Genomic DNA, 13,832 nt, shown 5'->3' on the forward strand with positions numbered 1-13,832 from the left:
AAAACGTGGCTTGGAAGCACCTCTCCCCAGATGTTTTCTTTTCAAACGAATGAATTCTGTTTTGTTAGAGTGAAAAGCTTGACTTAGGCTAGTCCTCCCTGTGTTACAGCTCTGAACAGTGCATTGATATCTGATGCTTGCACGTTTAAAAAGTTGACAGTCTGACAGGTTGTTCTCCGAAGAAGACTGAGCATATGCAGAAATAATGTCAAGAGGATATTCAACTAGGATGGGAATCAAGGTACGTATTTCCTTATGTCTTTCTGTAGAGGTGACCTGAGCCAGTGGCAGGACTGAAATCCAAGAGTGATGTTCTGCCACCCTGTGAACTTGGGTGACTGGCCCGCCTTGGCTACCACATGAAAGAAGCAGCGTTCTCAGGCTTGACACAGAGCAGAGTGCCTAGGGCGGAACTCAGCCTCCCCCACCAATTCACCCCCTGCGCTCCCTGGACCAGTTCTGTGACCTTAGGTGAGCCCTGGACCCAGTCTCCTCATCCATGACCTGGGATAAAAGACCATGATGAGGATTAAGTGCAATCATACATGTGAGAAGAATGTACAATAAATTATAAAGAACTATACAAATGTAACTTAACATTAATCTTGTTAAAGTAGGTGCAGGATTACTAGATCAGGAATCACAGGATTTCTAATTCTGTGACCTATCCCTGCTTTTGTATTTATGTTACAGTTGATTTAAAACATATACTGAAAGAACAGATTTCTAATTGTGTATCTGCTGCAAACTAGCTTAACACTAGTTATATATAGAAGACCATCTTCCTTCTAAGGGGCCTTAGTTTCCTCACCTGTAAAATGAGGATGTTGAACCCTATTATAAGACACTTTTTAAATGAAGACTGACACACAGGTGGGGACATCTCTCTTAGATGTGAAATGCCTAAGGTCAAAAGACCAAAAGGGTTTGGGGGATTCCTGGCCATTTTGTGCCTAGGTTATACAGGGAATCTCAAATTATTATCAGGTCTTCAGAAGGAAGGTCTCACTCTAGTAAATGAAAGTGCTGTGTGAATTTCAGGCATAAAAAAATATAGGGCTCCAAGGGCAGCTTCTGTATGTTCACATACAATATAAGTACTTAGGAAAAGTTCAGAACACAGACTTCATCATCCCTAAACCTAGATGTGAACTCCAACTCTGCCCATTCTTCAGCCAGCTCTGTGACCGTGGACTATTTCCTACTCTGTGAACAGTGGAAGGTACTGCTGTTCATTTCTAAGGAGGAGGAATGAGATGAAACAGTGATAGAGGGAACTTAGGCTACATTTTAGATAAACCTTTCTAAAGAATTACTTAGATACTGGGACATGTTTTCTTTAACTGATGGATTAAATATTTTACAAGTAATTTTATGCAGAAATGCAGAAAAGTATAAATCAGGAAAAATGCACCCATAATTTAATGCCCAGAGATAAAGTTTTGATGGAAAGATATCATATACAGTCGGAAACCTCTTCCCATGTGAGCCACACATCTCAGTGGGCAAGAACACCAGACCTCCCCTCCCTCCCTCCATCAACCCCACTCCCACCTTGTTCCAGAAAGAATTACAGGCAGCTGCATGACAATGGATAACCCTTAAACCAGACCTCAGTTATCACATCTATAGGAGATACTACCACCTGACCATTGTTAGAAATGTACGTGACCCAAATGTTACTCATCAAGCACCTTTCTCACGCCATGTACAGTGCTTAGTGCTTTCACACATCTCATCTCTGAAAATACTTTGTAAACCTTCAAGCACCATTCACTACAGTGTTAGGGTTACTGTGAATTCTTGATTTGTCCTGATGACAATTTCATCTTCTAGAAGGTACAGGAAGCATAGGGGGGCGACTGGACCTAATTCTAAACAACAAAGAATTAGGGAGAAAGTGACAGTATCATGTAGGAGTTTTCTTTACTCCTAGAAGATGAGAAAATAGAAGTGACCTACACCTTTCCCTGGTAGATCTCCCTAGGCCAGAAATATTCCAGATGTTTTTCCCCTCAAACTTCCTGGATGTTCCTTGACAGCACTCGTATCACAATGTGCTGAGCACCCCTCAGAATGAAACGTAGAGGGTCTGCAAAATGAGTGTTCTGTGCTGTATGGGAATCTGAACCCATGAAGTTGAAACATGTGCAAAGTCCAATCTGAAATCTCTCAGGCACATGTGCACATGCACGTCCTGCACCCCACCCTCACTGCTTCTGCAGGTGCTCAGCAGACCCACCTTCAACTTGCAGTGTGTTGTTAAGACCCAGTCATGAAGCTTTGTCTCTGGAGGCTTATAATTGAAAAGGGCACAGAGTGCTTATCAGACACCTGGTAGAGATCGTGTGAAGAGTAAATCCTGGAGACAAACTTTAATCACATCTCCCTGTGGCAGGCTTACCTGTTCTACTGTTTCAATGAGGGCTGCAGCCTCGTCCTTGCCCAGTTGTTGCACCATCTTGTAAAACAGGCCGTCTCTATCTTGCAGCAAATCATATGGCTTATCGTATTCTTCTAGTCTCCCTGAATCCAAAACCTGTTAATCAGCAGGAAAAAAACCCATTGCACACAATGTTTCACAATAAAGTATTATAACTCAGACAATATTTTGTAAAGGAACAGGAGGGGAAGAATAGAGAAAATCTGTTTGGGTGGTAGGCCTGGCTGGTATTTTAATGGTTTGATTAACTTGTTTTACTAGGCAGATAAAGGCCTAACCTGACCTTTTATTACTATAATGTTATAGGAAGGGAAGAAAAATGAGTTTTAGACTATGATTTCTTTAATTTTTATTGGAGTACAGTTGCTTTACAACGTTGTGTTAGCTTCTGCTGCACAGCAAAATGAATCAGCCGTACATATAAATATATCCCCTCCCTTTTGGATTCCCCCCCATTTAGGTCACCACAGTGCATCAAGTAGAGCACTCAGCAGTCTGGCATTTTATATTCTGCCCAGGGCATTTGGGGTGGTTATCATTAGTTAGTGCTTTTAGTTCTCAGACTCTGAGCTTTAACGGCTATTTATACAGATACACAGAGTTGGGAAATTTCTTGATTTAAGAAAATCAAACTCTATCTAAAATCAGGTTGATGTCATACAAACCAGATGGCAGTGACCTGACAGCAATTGTTAAGTTGGTTTGACAGAATCTTAGTATTTGGGAAAAAAGTAAATGCCTCCAGAATTTCTTTAGGGTTGTGAACTAAAAAATTGCCTGTCATATCAGTGAACAAAGGATGTTGCAGTCATCAAGCCACCACACTACAGCTGCCCCGACAATAAGCCCTGAGGGAACTCAGGATAGAACGAGAATGTGTGCAGCCACCCCCAACAGTGCACGCTGAGGAGACTCAGGATGAGAAAAACACAGGATACTGGCCTCAGACAGCTGAGGTGCACATCAAAGGAATTTCAATGAGCCCAGACTTTGCATCTTCCCATGTATAGAAAAGCACTAAATTCATTAACTTGGGATGTCTGGTTTTCTTTGATTAACAGTAATCTTTTAATGTTCTGACTACCTGGTCTTTTGTTGCAAAAACTCTTACGTATACTGGCTCATCCCCTTGCCTCTTCAGAACCATTTCTCAGTGTTATGAGATGCTTTGTCCCTAAGTCCTCACAATGTCCACCACATAAAACGTAACACTCAGCTTCCAGGTTGTGCTTTTTTTTTTTTTTTCTTTTTCAGTCGACAGGGTCCTGGATTATGTTAGTTGCTAAGAGGAGCAGAATCCCTTGTCTGAGAGGTTAAGATGCTTCTTCAACTTGGCTTTGATTGTAGTTTATTATTCTGAGAGTGAAAGGCTGGCAAAAAGAGCTGCTACATAAGCAGCATTAGCAGAATTTCTCTGCACAGAAGAAATCCCTAGAAATCCAATTTTTTCTTGAACTAACAGTAAAGAAGCAAGTAAGAAACTGAGCTTCAAATTCTAATGCTCACAGCCCGCACAGTACCTGGGAACAGCCCAATCTGAACTGCCGAGGATCTGAATCTGTTTTCACAAGTTATCTTTCTTTGCTTCTTTTTCTTTCTCTCTTCAGCTGTCTGCTGTTCAGCCCTTTTGTGCACATTGATATATCCCTAGTTGAAAATTAAAAGGGAGAGGAAGGGGGTCTTAACTCTGCCTTTCTACTTATTAGTGGCTTTGCATAATGGTTTTAGCGGGAAAAAAAGAATCTGAAACAGTTGGCCCAAATGACATAGCTATAAAGATAGTTCTGATGTTAGGTGGTACTTAGTTCTTCATGTAGAGTAACTGTATCTTAAGAGAATAATGCAGCAACTCTAAACAGGACACAGGTTGTTCTTCCATATCTAGTATTGCAGTTAATTCCATCCCATGTCATTTAATTGGAAACATTTATTAAGTCTCCTAAGGGCAGAAAAGTGGTCAAGATAGTGGAGTAGGGGGATGCAGAGTTCACATCTCCCCACAACTAGGGCACCTACCAGACTCTGGGGATGGGAGCAACCCCTGAACAACTGGACTACAAACTCCAGTGCTGGAAGCCTCAGGCCAAACAACCAATAAGATAGGAACACAGTCCCACCCATCAAAGAAAAAAAGATGACAAAAAAATATGTTACAGATGAAGGAGCAGATGAAGGTAAAAACCTACAAGACCAAATAAATGAAGAGGAAATAGGCAACCTACCTGAAAAAAATTCAGAGTAATGATAGTAAAGATGATCCAAAATCTCAGAAATAGAATGGAGGCACACATCGAGAAAATACAAGAAACGTTTAACAAAGACCTAGAAGAAATAAAGAACAAACAGAGATGAACAATACAATAACTGAAATAAAAAATATACTAGAAGGAATCAATAGCAGAATAACTGAGATAGAAAAATGAATAAGTGAGCTGGAAGACAGAATGGTGGCAATAACTGCTGAGGAGCAGAATAAAGAATGAAAAGAATTGAAGACAATCTCAGAGACCTCTGGGACAACACTAAACGCACCAACATTCGAATTATAGGGGTCCCAGAAGAAGAAGAGAAAAAGAGAGGGTCTCAGAAAATATTCGAAGAGATTATAGTCGAAAACGTCCCTAACACGGGAAAGGAAATAGCCACCCAGGAATCTCAGAGAGTCACATACAGATAAACCCTAGGAGAAACACACCCAGATGCATATTAATCAAACAAACAAAAATAAAATTCAAAGAAAAAAATATTAAAAGCAGCAAGGGAAAAGCAAAAAATAACATACAAGAGAATCCCCATAAGGTTATCAGCTTATTTTTCAGTAGGAACACTGCAAGCCAGAAAGGAGTGGCAGGATATACTTAAAGTGATGAAAGAGAAAAACCTACAACCAAGATTACTCTACCCAGCAAGGATCTCATTCAGATTTGACCAAGAAATCAAAAGTTTTACAGACAAGCAAAAGCTAAGAGAATTCAGCACCACCAAACCAGCTTTACAACAAATGCTAAAGGAACTCCTCTAGGCGGGAAACGTAAGAGAAGAAAAAGACACAGAGGAAAAAAAAACAAAAAACTAAAATAATTATGAAAATCGCAATAGGAACATACATATTGACAATTACCTTAAATGTAAATGGATTAAATGCCTCAACCAAAAGACACAGACTGGCTGAATGGACACAAAAACAAGGCCCCTATATGTGCTGTCTACGAGAGACCCACTTCAGCCCTAGGGGGACACACAGACTGAAAGTGAGGGGATGGAAAAAAATACTCCATGCACATGGAACGCAAAAGAAAGCTGGAGTAGCAACACTCATATCAGATAAAATAGACTTTAAAATAAAGATGGTACAAGAGACAAGGAAGGACACTACATAATGATCAAGGGATCAAAGAAGAACATGTAACAACTGTAAATATTTATGCACCCTACATGGGAGCACCTCGATACATAAGGGAAATGCTAACAACTATAAAAGGGGAAATCAACAGTAACACAATGGTAGTAGATTTAATTGATATAGGACATTCCACCCAAAAGTGGCAGCATACACTTTCTTCTCAAGTGCACATGGAACATTTTCCAGGATAGATGATATCTTGGGTCACAAATCAAGCCTCAGAAAATTTAAGAAAATTGAAATTGTATCAAGCATCTTTTGCGACCACAACACTATGAGATTAGAAATGAATTACAGGAAAAAAAACCTGTAAAAAAACACAAATACATGGAGGCTGAACAGTGTGGTACTAAAAAACCGAGAGATCACTGAAGAAATCAAAGAGAAAAAAAAATACATAGAAACAAATGACAGTGAAAACACAGTGACCCAAAACCTATGGGATGCAGCAAAAGCAGGTCTAAGAGGGAAATTTATAGCAATTCAGTCTCACCTCAAGAAACAAGAAAAATGTGAAATAAACAATCTAACCTTACATGTAAAGCAACTAGAAAAAGAAGAACAAACAAAATGCAAAGTCAGTAGAAGGAAAGAAACCATAAAGATCAGAGCGGAAATAAATGAAAAAGAAATGAAGGAAACAATAGCAAAGATCAATAAAACTAAGAGCTGGTTCTTTGAGAAGATAAACAAAACTGATAAACCTTTAGCCAGACTCATCAAGAAACAAAGGGAGAGGGCAAATCAATAAAATTGGAAATGAAAAAGGAGAAATTGCAACTGACACCTCAGAAATACAAAGGATCATAAGAGACTACTGTGAGCAACTATATGCCAATATAATGGACAACCTAGAAGAAATGAACAAATTCTTGCAAAGGTACAATTTTCCAAGACTGTACCAGGAATAATTAGAAACTATAAAGAGACCTATCACAAGTAATGAAACTGTAATTAAAAATCTTCCAACAAACAAAAGTCCAGTACCAGTACCGGACGGCTTCACAGGCAAATTCTATCAAACATTTAGAAAGAGCTAACACCTATCCTGCGCAAACTCTTCCAAAAAATTGCAGAGGGAGGAACACCTCCAAATTCGTTCTACAAGGCCACCATCACCTTGATACCAAACCCAGACGAAGATATCACAGAAAAAAGGAAATTACAGACCAATATCCCTGATGAACATAGATGCAAAAATCCTCAACAAAATACCAGCAAACAGAATCCAACAACACATTAAAAGGATCATACATGATGATCAAGTGGGATTTGTTCCAGGAATGTAAGGATTCTTTAATATATGCAAATCAATTAATGTGCTACACCATATTAACAAATTAAGGAATAAAAAACATGATCATCTTGACAAATGCAGAAGCTTTTGACAAAATTCAACACCCATTTATATGATAAAAACTCTCCAGAAAATGGGCATAGAGGGAACCTACTTCAACATAATAAAGGCCATATATGACAAACCCACAGCAAACATCATTCTCAATGGTGAAAAACTGAAAGCATTTCCTCTAAGATCAGGAAGAAGACAAGGTTGCCCACTCTCACCACTATTATTCAACATAGTTTTGAAAGTCCTAGCCACGGCAATCAGAGAAGAAAAAGAAATAAAAGCAACAAATTGGAAAAGAAGAAGTAAAACTGTCATTGTTTGCAGATGACATGATACTATACACAGAAAATCCTAAAGATGTCACCAGAAAGATACTAGAACTAATCAATGAATTTGGTAAAGTTGCAGGATACAAAATTAATACACAGAAATCTCTTGCATTCCTTTACAGTAACAACAAAAGATCAGAAAGAGAAATTAAGGAAACAATCCCATTCATCATCGTAACAAAAAGAATAAAATACCTAGGAAGAGAACTACCTAAGGAGGCAAAAGACCTGTACTGAGAAACCTATAAAACACTGATGATAGAAATCAAACATGACAGAAACAGATGGAGAAATATACCACGTTCTTGGATTGGAAGAATCAGTGTTGTGAAAATGAGTATACTACCCAAAGCAATCTACAGATTCACTGCAATCCCTATCAAATTACCAGTGGCATTCTTCACAGAATTAGAACAAAAAATTTTACCCTGAAGAATCAGGCTCCCTGACTTCAGACTATACTACAAAGCTACAATAATCAAGACATCATGGTATTTGCACAAAAACAAATATAGATCAATGGTACAGGATTAAAAGCCCAGATATAAACCCATGCACATATGGTCAACTAATTTATGACAAAAGAGGCAAGAGTATATACAATGGAGAAAAGACACTTCAATAAGTGGTGCTGGGAAAACTGGACAGCTACATGTAAAAGAATGAAATTAGAACACTACCTAACACCATACACAAAAATAAACTCAAAATGGATTAAAGGCCTAAATGTAACACCAGACAGTATAAAACTCTTAGAGGAAAACATATGAAAAACACTCTTTGACATAAAGCACAGCAAGATCTTTTTTGACCCACCTCCTAGAGTAGTGAAAATAAAAACCATTAGGGCAGGCTTCCCTGGTGGCGCAGTGGTTGAGAGCTCGCCTGCCAATGCAGGGGACACGGGTTCATGCCCCGGTCTGGGAAGATCCCACATGCCGCGGAGCAGCTGGGCCCGTGAGCCATGACCCCTGAGCCTGCGCGTCCGGAGCCTGTGCTCTGCAACAGGAGAGGCCACAACAGTAAGAGGCCTGTGTACCACAAAAACAAACAAAAACAAATAGGGCTTCCCTGGTGGCGCAGTGGTTAAGAATTCACCTGTCAATGCAGGGGACACGGGTTCGAGCCCTGGCCTGGGAAGATCTCACATGCCGCGGAGCAGCTAAGCCTGTGTGCCACAATTACTGAGCCTGCACTCTAGAGCTCGCGTGCCACAGCTACTGAGCCTGCATGCCTAGAACCCGTGCTCCACAACAAGAGAAGCCACTGCAATGAGAAGCCCGCTCGCCGCAACTAGAGAAAGCCTGCTTGCAGCAAGAAAGACCCAGCGTACCCAGAAGTAATAAAAAAATAAAATTTTTAAAAAAACAAAAACAAATGGGACCTAATTAAACTTAAAAGCTTTTTCACAGCAAAAAAGCATAAGACAAAAAGACAACCCTCAGAATGGGAGAAAATATACGTAAACGAAGCAACAGGATTAATCTCCTGAATACACAAACAGCTCATGGAGCTCAATAGCAAAAAAAACAAACAACCCAATAAAAAAATGGGTGGAAGACCTAAATAGACATCTCTCCAAAGACATACAGATGGCCAAGGGGCAAATTAAAGGATGCTCAACATCACTAATTATTAGAGAAATGCAAATCAAAACTACAATGAGGTATTACCTCACACCAGTCAGAATGGGCATCATCAAAAAATCTACGAATAATAAATGCTGCAGAGGGTGTGGAGCAAAGGGAACCCTCTTGCACTGTTGGTGGGAATGTAGATTGATACAGACGCTGTGGAGAACAGTACGGAGGTTCCTTAAAAAACTAAAAATAGAACTACCATATGACCCAGCAATCCCACTGCTAGGCATATACCCTGAGAAAATCATAACTCAAAAGGACACATGTACCCCAATGCTCACTGCAGCACTATTTACAATAGCCAGGACATGGAAACAACCTAAATGTCCAATGACAGATGAATGGATAAAGAAGATGTGGTACATATATACAGTGGAATATTACTCAGCCATAAAAAGAAACGAAATTGAGTTATTTGTAATGAGGTGGATGGACCTAGAGTCTGTCATGCAGAGTGAAGTAAGTCAGAAAGAGAAAATCAAATACTGTATGCTAACACATATATATGGAATCTTAAAAAAAAAAAAAGCGTTATGAAGAACCTAGGAGCGGGACGGGAATAAAGACGCAGACCTACTAGAGAATGGACTTGAGGACACGGGGAGGGGGAGGGGTAAGCTGGGACAAAGTGAGAGAGTGGCATGGACATATATACACTACTAAATGGAAAATCAATAGCTAGTGGGAAGCAGCTGCATAGCACACAGAGATCAGCTTGGTGCTTTGTGACCACCTAGAGGGGTGGGATAGGGAGGGTGGGAGGTAGGGAGACGCAAAAGGGAGGAGATATGGGGATATATGTATATGTATGGCTGATTCACTTTGTTATAAAGCAGAAACTAACACACCATTGTAGAGCAATTATACTCCAGTAAAGATGTTAAAAAAAAAAAAATACAGGCCCAATCCCTGAGAGTATGGTTTGATATTCTGGATTGGGTTTCTGGAATCTGTCATTACTTAAAAAAAAAAAACAAAGCTTTCAGAACAATTACTTGCTTTCCACAAAGGAAAGAGGTACAGGCTTCCCTAGGAGATACTGCAGGTTCAGTTCCAGAACACCAGAATGAAGTGAGTATTGCAATAAAGTGAGTCACATGAATTTCCTGATTTACACTATACTGCAGCCTGTCAAGTGTGCAGTAGCATTGTGTGGAAAAAAACAATGTACAGACCTTAATTTAAAAATAATTTATTGCTAAAAAATACTAACCATCATCAGAGTCTTTAGCAAGTCACAGTAGTAACATCAAAGATCACTGATCACAGATCACCATAACAGATGCAGTGATGGTGAAAAAGTTTGAAATACTGTGAGAATTACCAAAATGTGACAAAGACGCGGAGTGAGCAATATTGTTGGGAAAATGGCACTGATAGACTTGCTCTACAGAGATGTGACAAACCTTCAATATGTAAAAAAAAAAAAAAAAAAAGTATCTGTGAAGTGCAATAGAAAAAGGTATGCCTTTATTTCTAAAGCAAGCAAGAAAAAAAAACTGCCTCAAAAATCAGTTTAAAAAAAAATCAGTTTTGAGAAAGATTATTTATTGGTGTTTTTGTTGAATTGAAAGTCAACTGATAATCATAAGCTCTAGAACAAAATACAGGGTTTACACCTGTGGTGGATGGAGCACAGAAGACAATTCCCCAGCTCTGAAGCTAGGGGATGCATGTCTCTTGGGTCCTCTGAGGTCTAATCCTGCCATTCCTACCAAAGGAGTCAGCGACCGCAACCAGCTAGGACCAGGATATAAACAAGTGGCCAAGTTTACAACTCCTGGTGGGACCTCCCCGTGTTATCACTGATGAAATCTTGGCCAGGGAGCCCTAAACCGAACGTCTCCCAACACAGGAGTGGGAAGGGCAGCTCCACAGTGAAGGACAAGGTCCACCATGAAAAACATCGGTCATCGCAAAGGTGACAGGCTCCAAAGAGAACCCTTGCATTTCCCTTCTCCCTCTGTCTTCCCCATTCACCCAGATGGTCAGTCTCCACACCCAGAAACCAGTATCAACTCCTCTCTTCCCTCAGATCCCACGTTCGATCCATCACACAGTCCACTTGGCTCCACTTTGTTATCCACCCCAAATCCAACCATCTCACCATTTCCACCGCTAGCACCTTAGTCTAAGCCACCAACAGTCGAGAAAGTGCACAACTGTAAGAGAGAGTGAACACTGCATTTGGAGAACTGAAAGACCATCAATGTGGTTTTAGCTCTAAAGGAAAGAGGGAGAGCTGAGAAGGACAAAACTAGAAAGGTGGGGAGGGACCAGGATGTAAACTGCTTTGTAAAACCAACACTGACCAAGAGAGAAAAATTTGAGGCTATAGAAATTTACCAGAAGATACTGGTAAGTAAAGCATTAAACAAATGGACATATTTTGATAACGGCAACAAAGCTGATTGATTCACATCTATGGACGTTCACACCTGTGGATCAAGTGCTGATGGATAAAACTTAGGACTGAAGAGCTGACACGTCTGGCAAGTTTTGTCCTGCCTCACTGTTTCCCTAACCGACCATATATTGCAAGGTGACTGCAATACCAAAAACCAAAAATAAAACTCCAGGGTATATTTAGGAGAAAAGAATTTATTTGAATGGACCCCTAACTGAGCTAGAGATCAAGCCATCTTTCTGCTGCTGCCTCTAAAGCCTGGCAAGGGGCTTGAAACAGGTAGATTTCACAGCATCATTTGTTTATTGTGGAAGGAGGACACTTTTGGGGATAGTCTGAGAAATACAATGCTGCAATGCTGAGAGCTAAGAACAACAAAGTGATGGTAAAAAGTAGAACTAAAATGTTACTTTTCCAATTAGCATTCATTCAAGACCACAAAACGAGAGGGACTTCCCTGATGGCACGCAGTGGTTAAGACTCCATGCTCCCAATGCAGGGGGCCCAGATTCGAGCCCTGGTCAGGGAAATAGATCCCACATGCTCTGCATGCTGCAACTAAGGAGTCAGCGAGCCACAACTAAGGAGTCCTCCTGCCGCAACGAAGACCTGGTGCAACCAAATACATAATTTTTTTTAAAAAAAACACACAAAATGAGGGACTAAGGATGCCTGATGCTAAACGTTTCTGGAATTTAAGAGTCACTGTCCTGCAATCTTGGAATGTTACCTGATCCCTCATGAAAGTCTGCAGGAGAGGCCTGCTTCCTACTGTGATGTCCTATTCCAGATGACCAGACACACTGCTTGGAGCCCAGAGCATCCCTTTGGTTGGGGATGCCCCACTCCTGTCGTCTGCCTCCCCAGAGCTCACTCCTGTGCACGTTCAGCTCGGGGGAGTGAGGCTAAAGGCACTGCTTCAGTGCTGACACTCTGCTATCTACTCAATGCCCCCACTGATGATCCCATCTGACAATGAATGTGAAGTAGGATGGGAGGTGATATTCCAGAAACGTCCTAAGAAGTCAAGAGAGATAGTACCATTATCATTAAACATAAGGAAGTTTGGGTATTACTGATTATTACTTGTTTTTTTATGGACCATCAAATTCACTGGTTAAATAACTTCATCTGTTGCCTCCTATGCATTATATGCAGGCATTCTTTATCTGTTTCATTACTAATCAGCATCACTGGATACTGTGGTGTCTCCTGACAGTAGTTATACCATCCATAAGATGAGTGAAATCAGCTCACTGTCACAGGCTACAGGTTAACCTAAAATACCCTGCATTCCTTGAGATTATATGCAGCCAAAGGTTTTTTCCTTTAAGGGATGATTCCCTTATCATTTTATGAAGCCACACCCTAACATTTATTGAAACTCAGCAGGGAAAGAACAAAGAAAGAAGATGAATGAGAGAGAAAAGTAATAGAGGGAGGAAGGAAGGAAATATTAAATTACTAAGGAAGAAAAAGCCAATCAAACCTGGAAGGAAGATACTAGACAGATATCCAGAGGCCCAAGCTTTGTGTGCAGAGTCCAGATTTACTGTGTGAGACTTACTAGTTGTTTATATGCAGTATCTCAGCCCCTGATCCACTTTTGTTTCTGTACTCTCATCTGTGATGCAAAGGCTGGGTCTCTGCAAATCTCATGTCAGAAGACCTTTGGCCAGCTAGCCTCTGTTAGGTTTTGTCAGTAGGGGGCACTAGAGGGAGACTGAAGGTGGGAATCAGAGCTAATGGTCTACCTGGTTTCTGCTGCTCCTGCAGCATCATCTCAGCAGTGGGACCTGACTCCAGCTCCCAGCTTCTATTAGCACATGGAGAACTAGCCTCATTGTGCTCCCTCACAAATATGGCCAGCAACTAGGCAGTGACCTCTCCTTGGAAGTCTGAGCACTGACTCTTTAGAGCCTCTTTTCTGAGTTCTTAGTTCTGGAGATCTGTCCTGGGACACAGTAGCTGCTTCCTAAAATTATTACCCCAGTGTTTCATTTTTCTAGCCCTCCAATTCCTGTGTAACAAATTTCCTATATTAAATCCTTTCTGTTGAAATACTTTGTTTTTCTCACTAGGCCCTTTCTTCTCATGGACTCCCCTCTGACAGCAACAGCTGAGAAATTCTGCAACCTTAGCCAACAACCTCATGGCAGTCTACATGAAAGGCTAATTTTTTGATTAAGGGAATCCAAAAATGCTGAAACAATTGTGACACACCCAAGATGACCATCTTCTACCTCTCTGAAATATGAA

At 40.5% G+C, this 13,832-nt stretch overlaps 1 protein-coding gene across 1 annotated transcript in view; it reads right to left on the reverse strand.

Annotated features, from left to right (window-relative positions):
* Nucleotides 1–13,832, reverse strand: part of LOC137211475 (ATP-binding cassette sub-family C member 4-like) — a 173,443-nt gene that overhangs the window by 21,148 nt on the left and 138,463 nt on the right. The window contains 1 exon segment of the mRNA XM_067713976.1: nucleotides 2,405–2,539. Within this exon segment, the coding sequence (XP_067570077.1) occupies nucleotides 2,405–2,539 (135 nt within the window).

Source organism: Pseudorca crassidens, chromosome 18 (assembly GCF_039906515.1).
Source record: "Pseudorca crassidens isolate mPseCra1 chromosome 18, mPseCra1.hap1, whole genome shotgun sequence".
Classification (NCBI taxonomy): Eukaryota; Metazoa; Chordata; class Mammalia; order Artiodactyla; family Delphinidae; genus Pseudorca; species Pseudorca crassidens.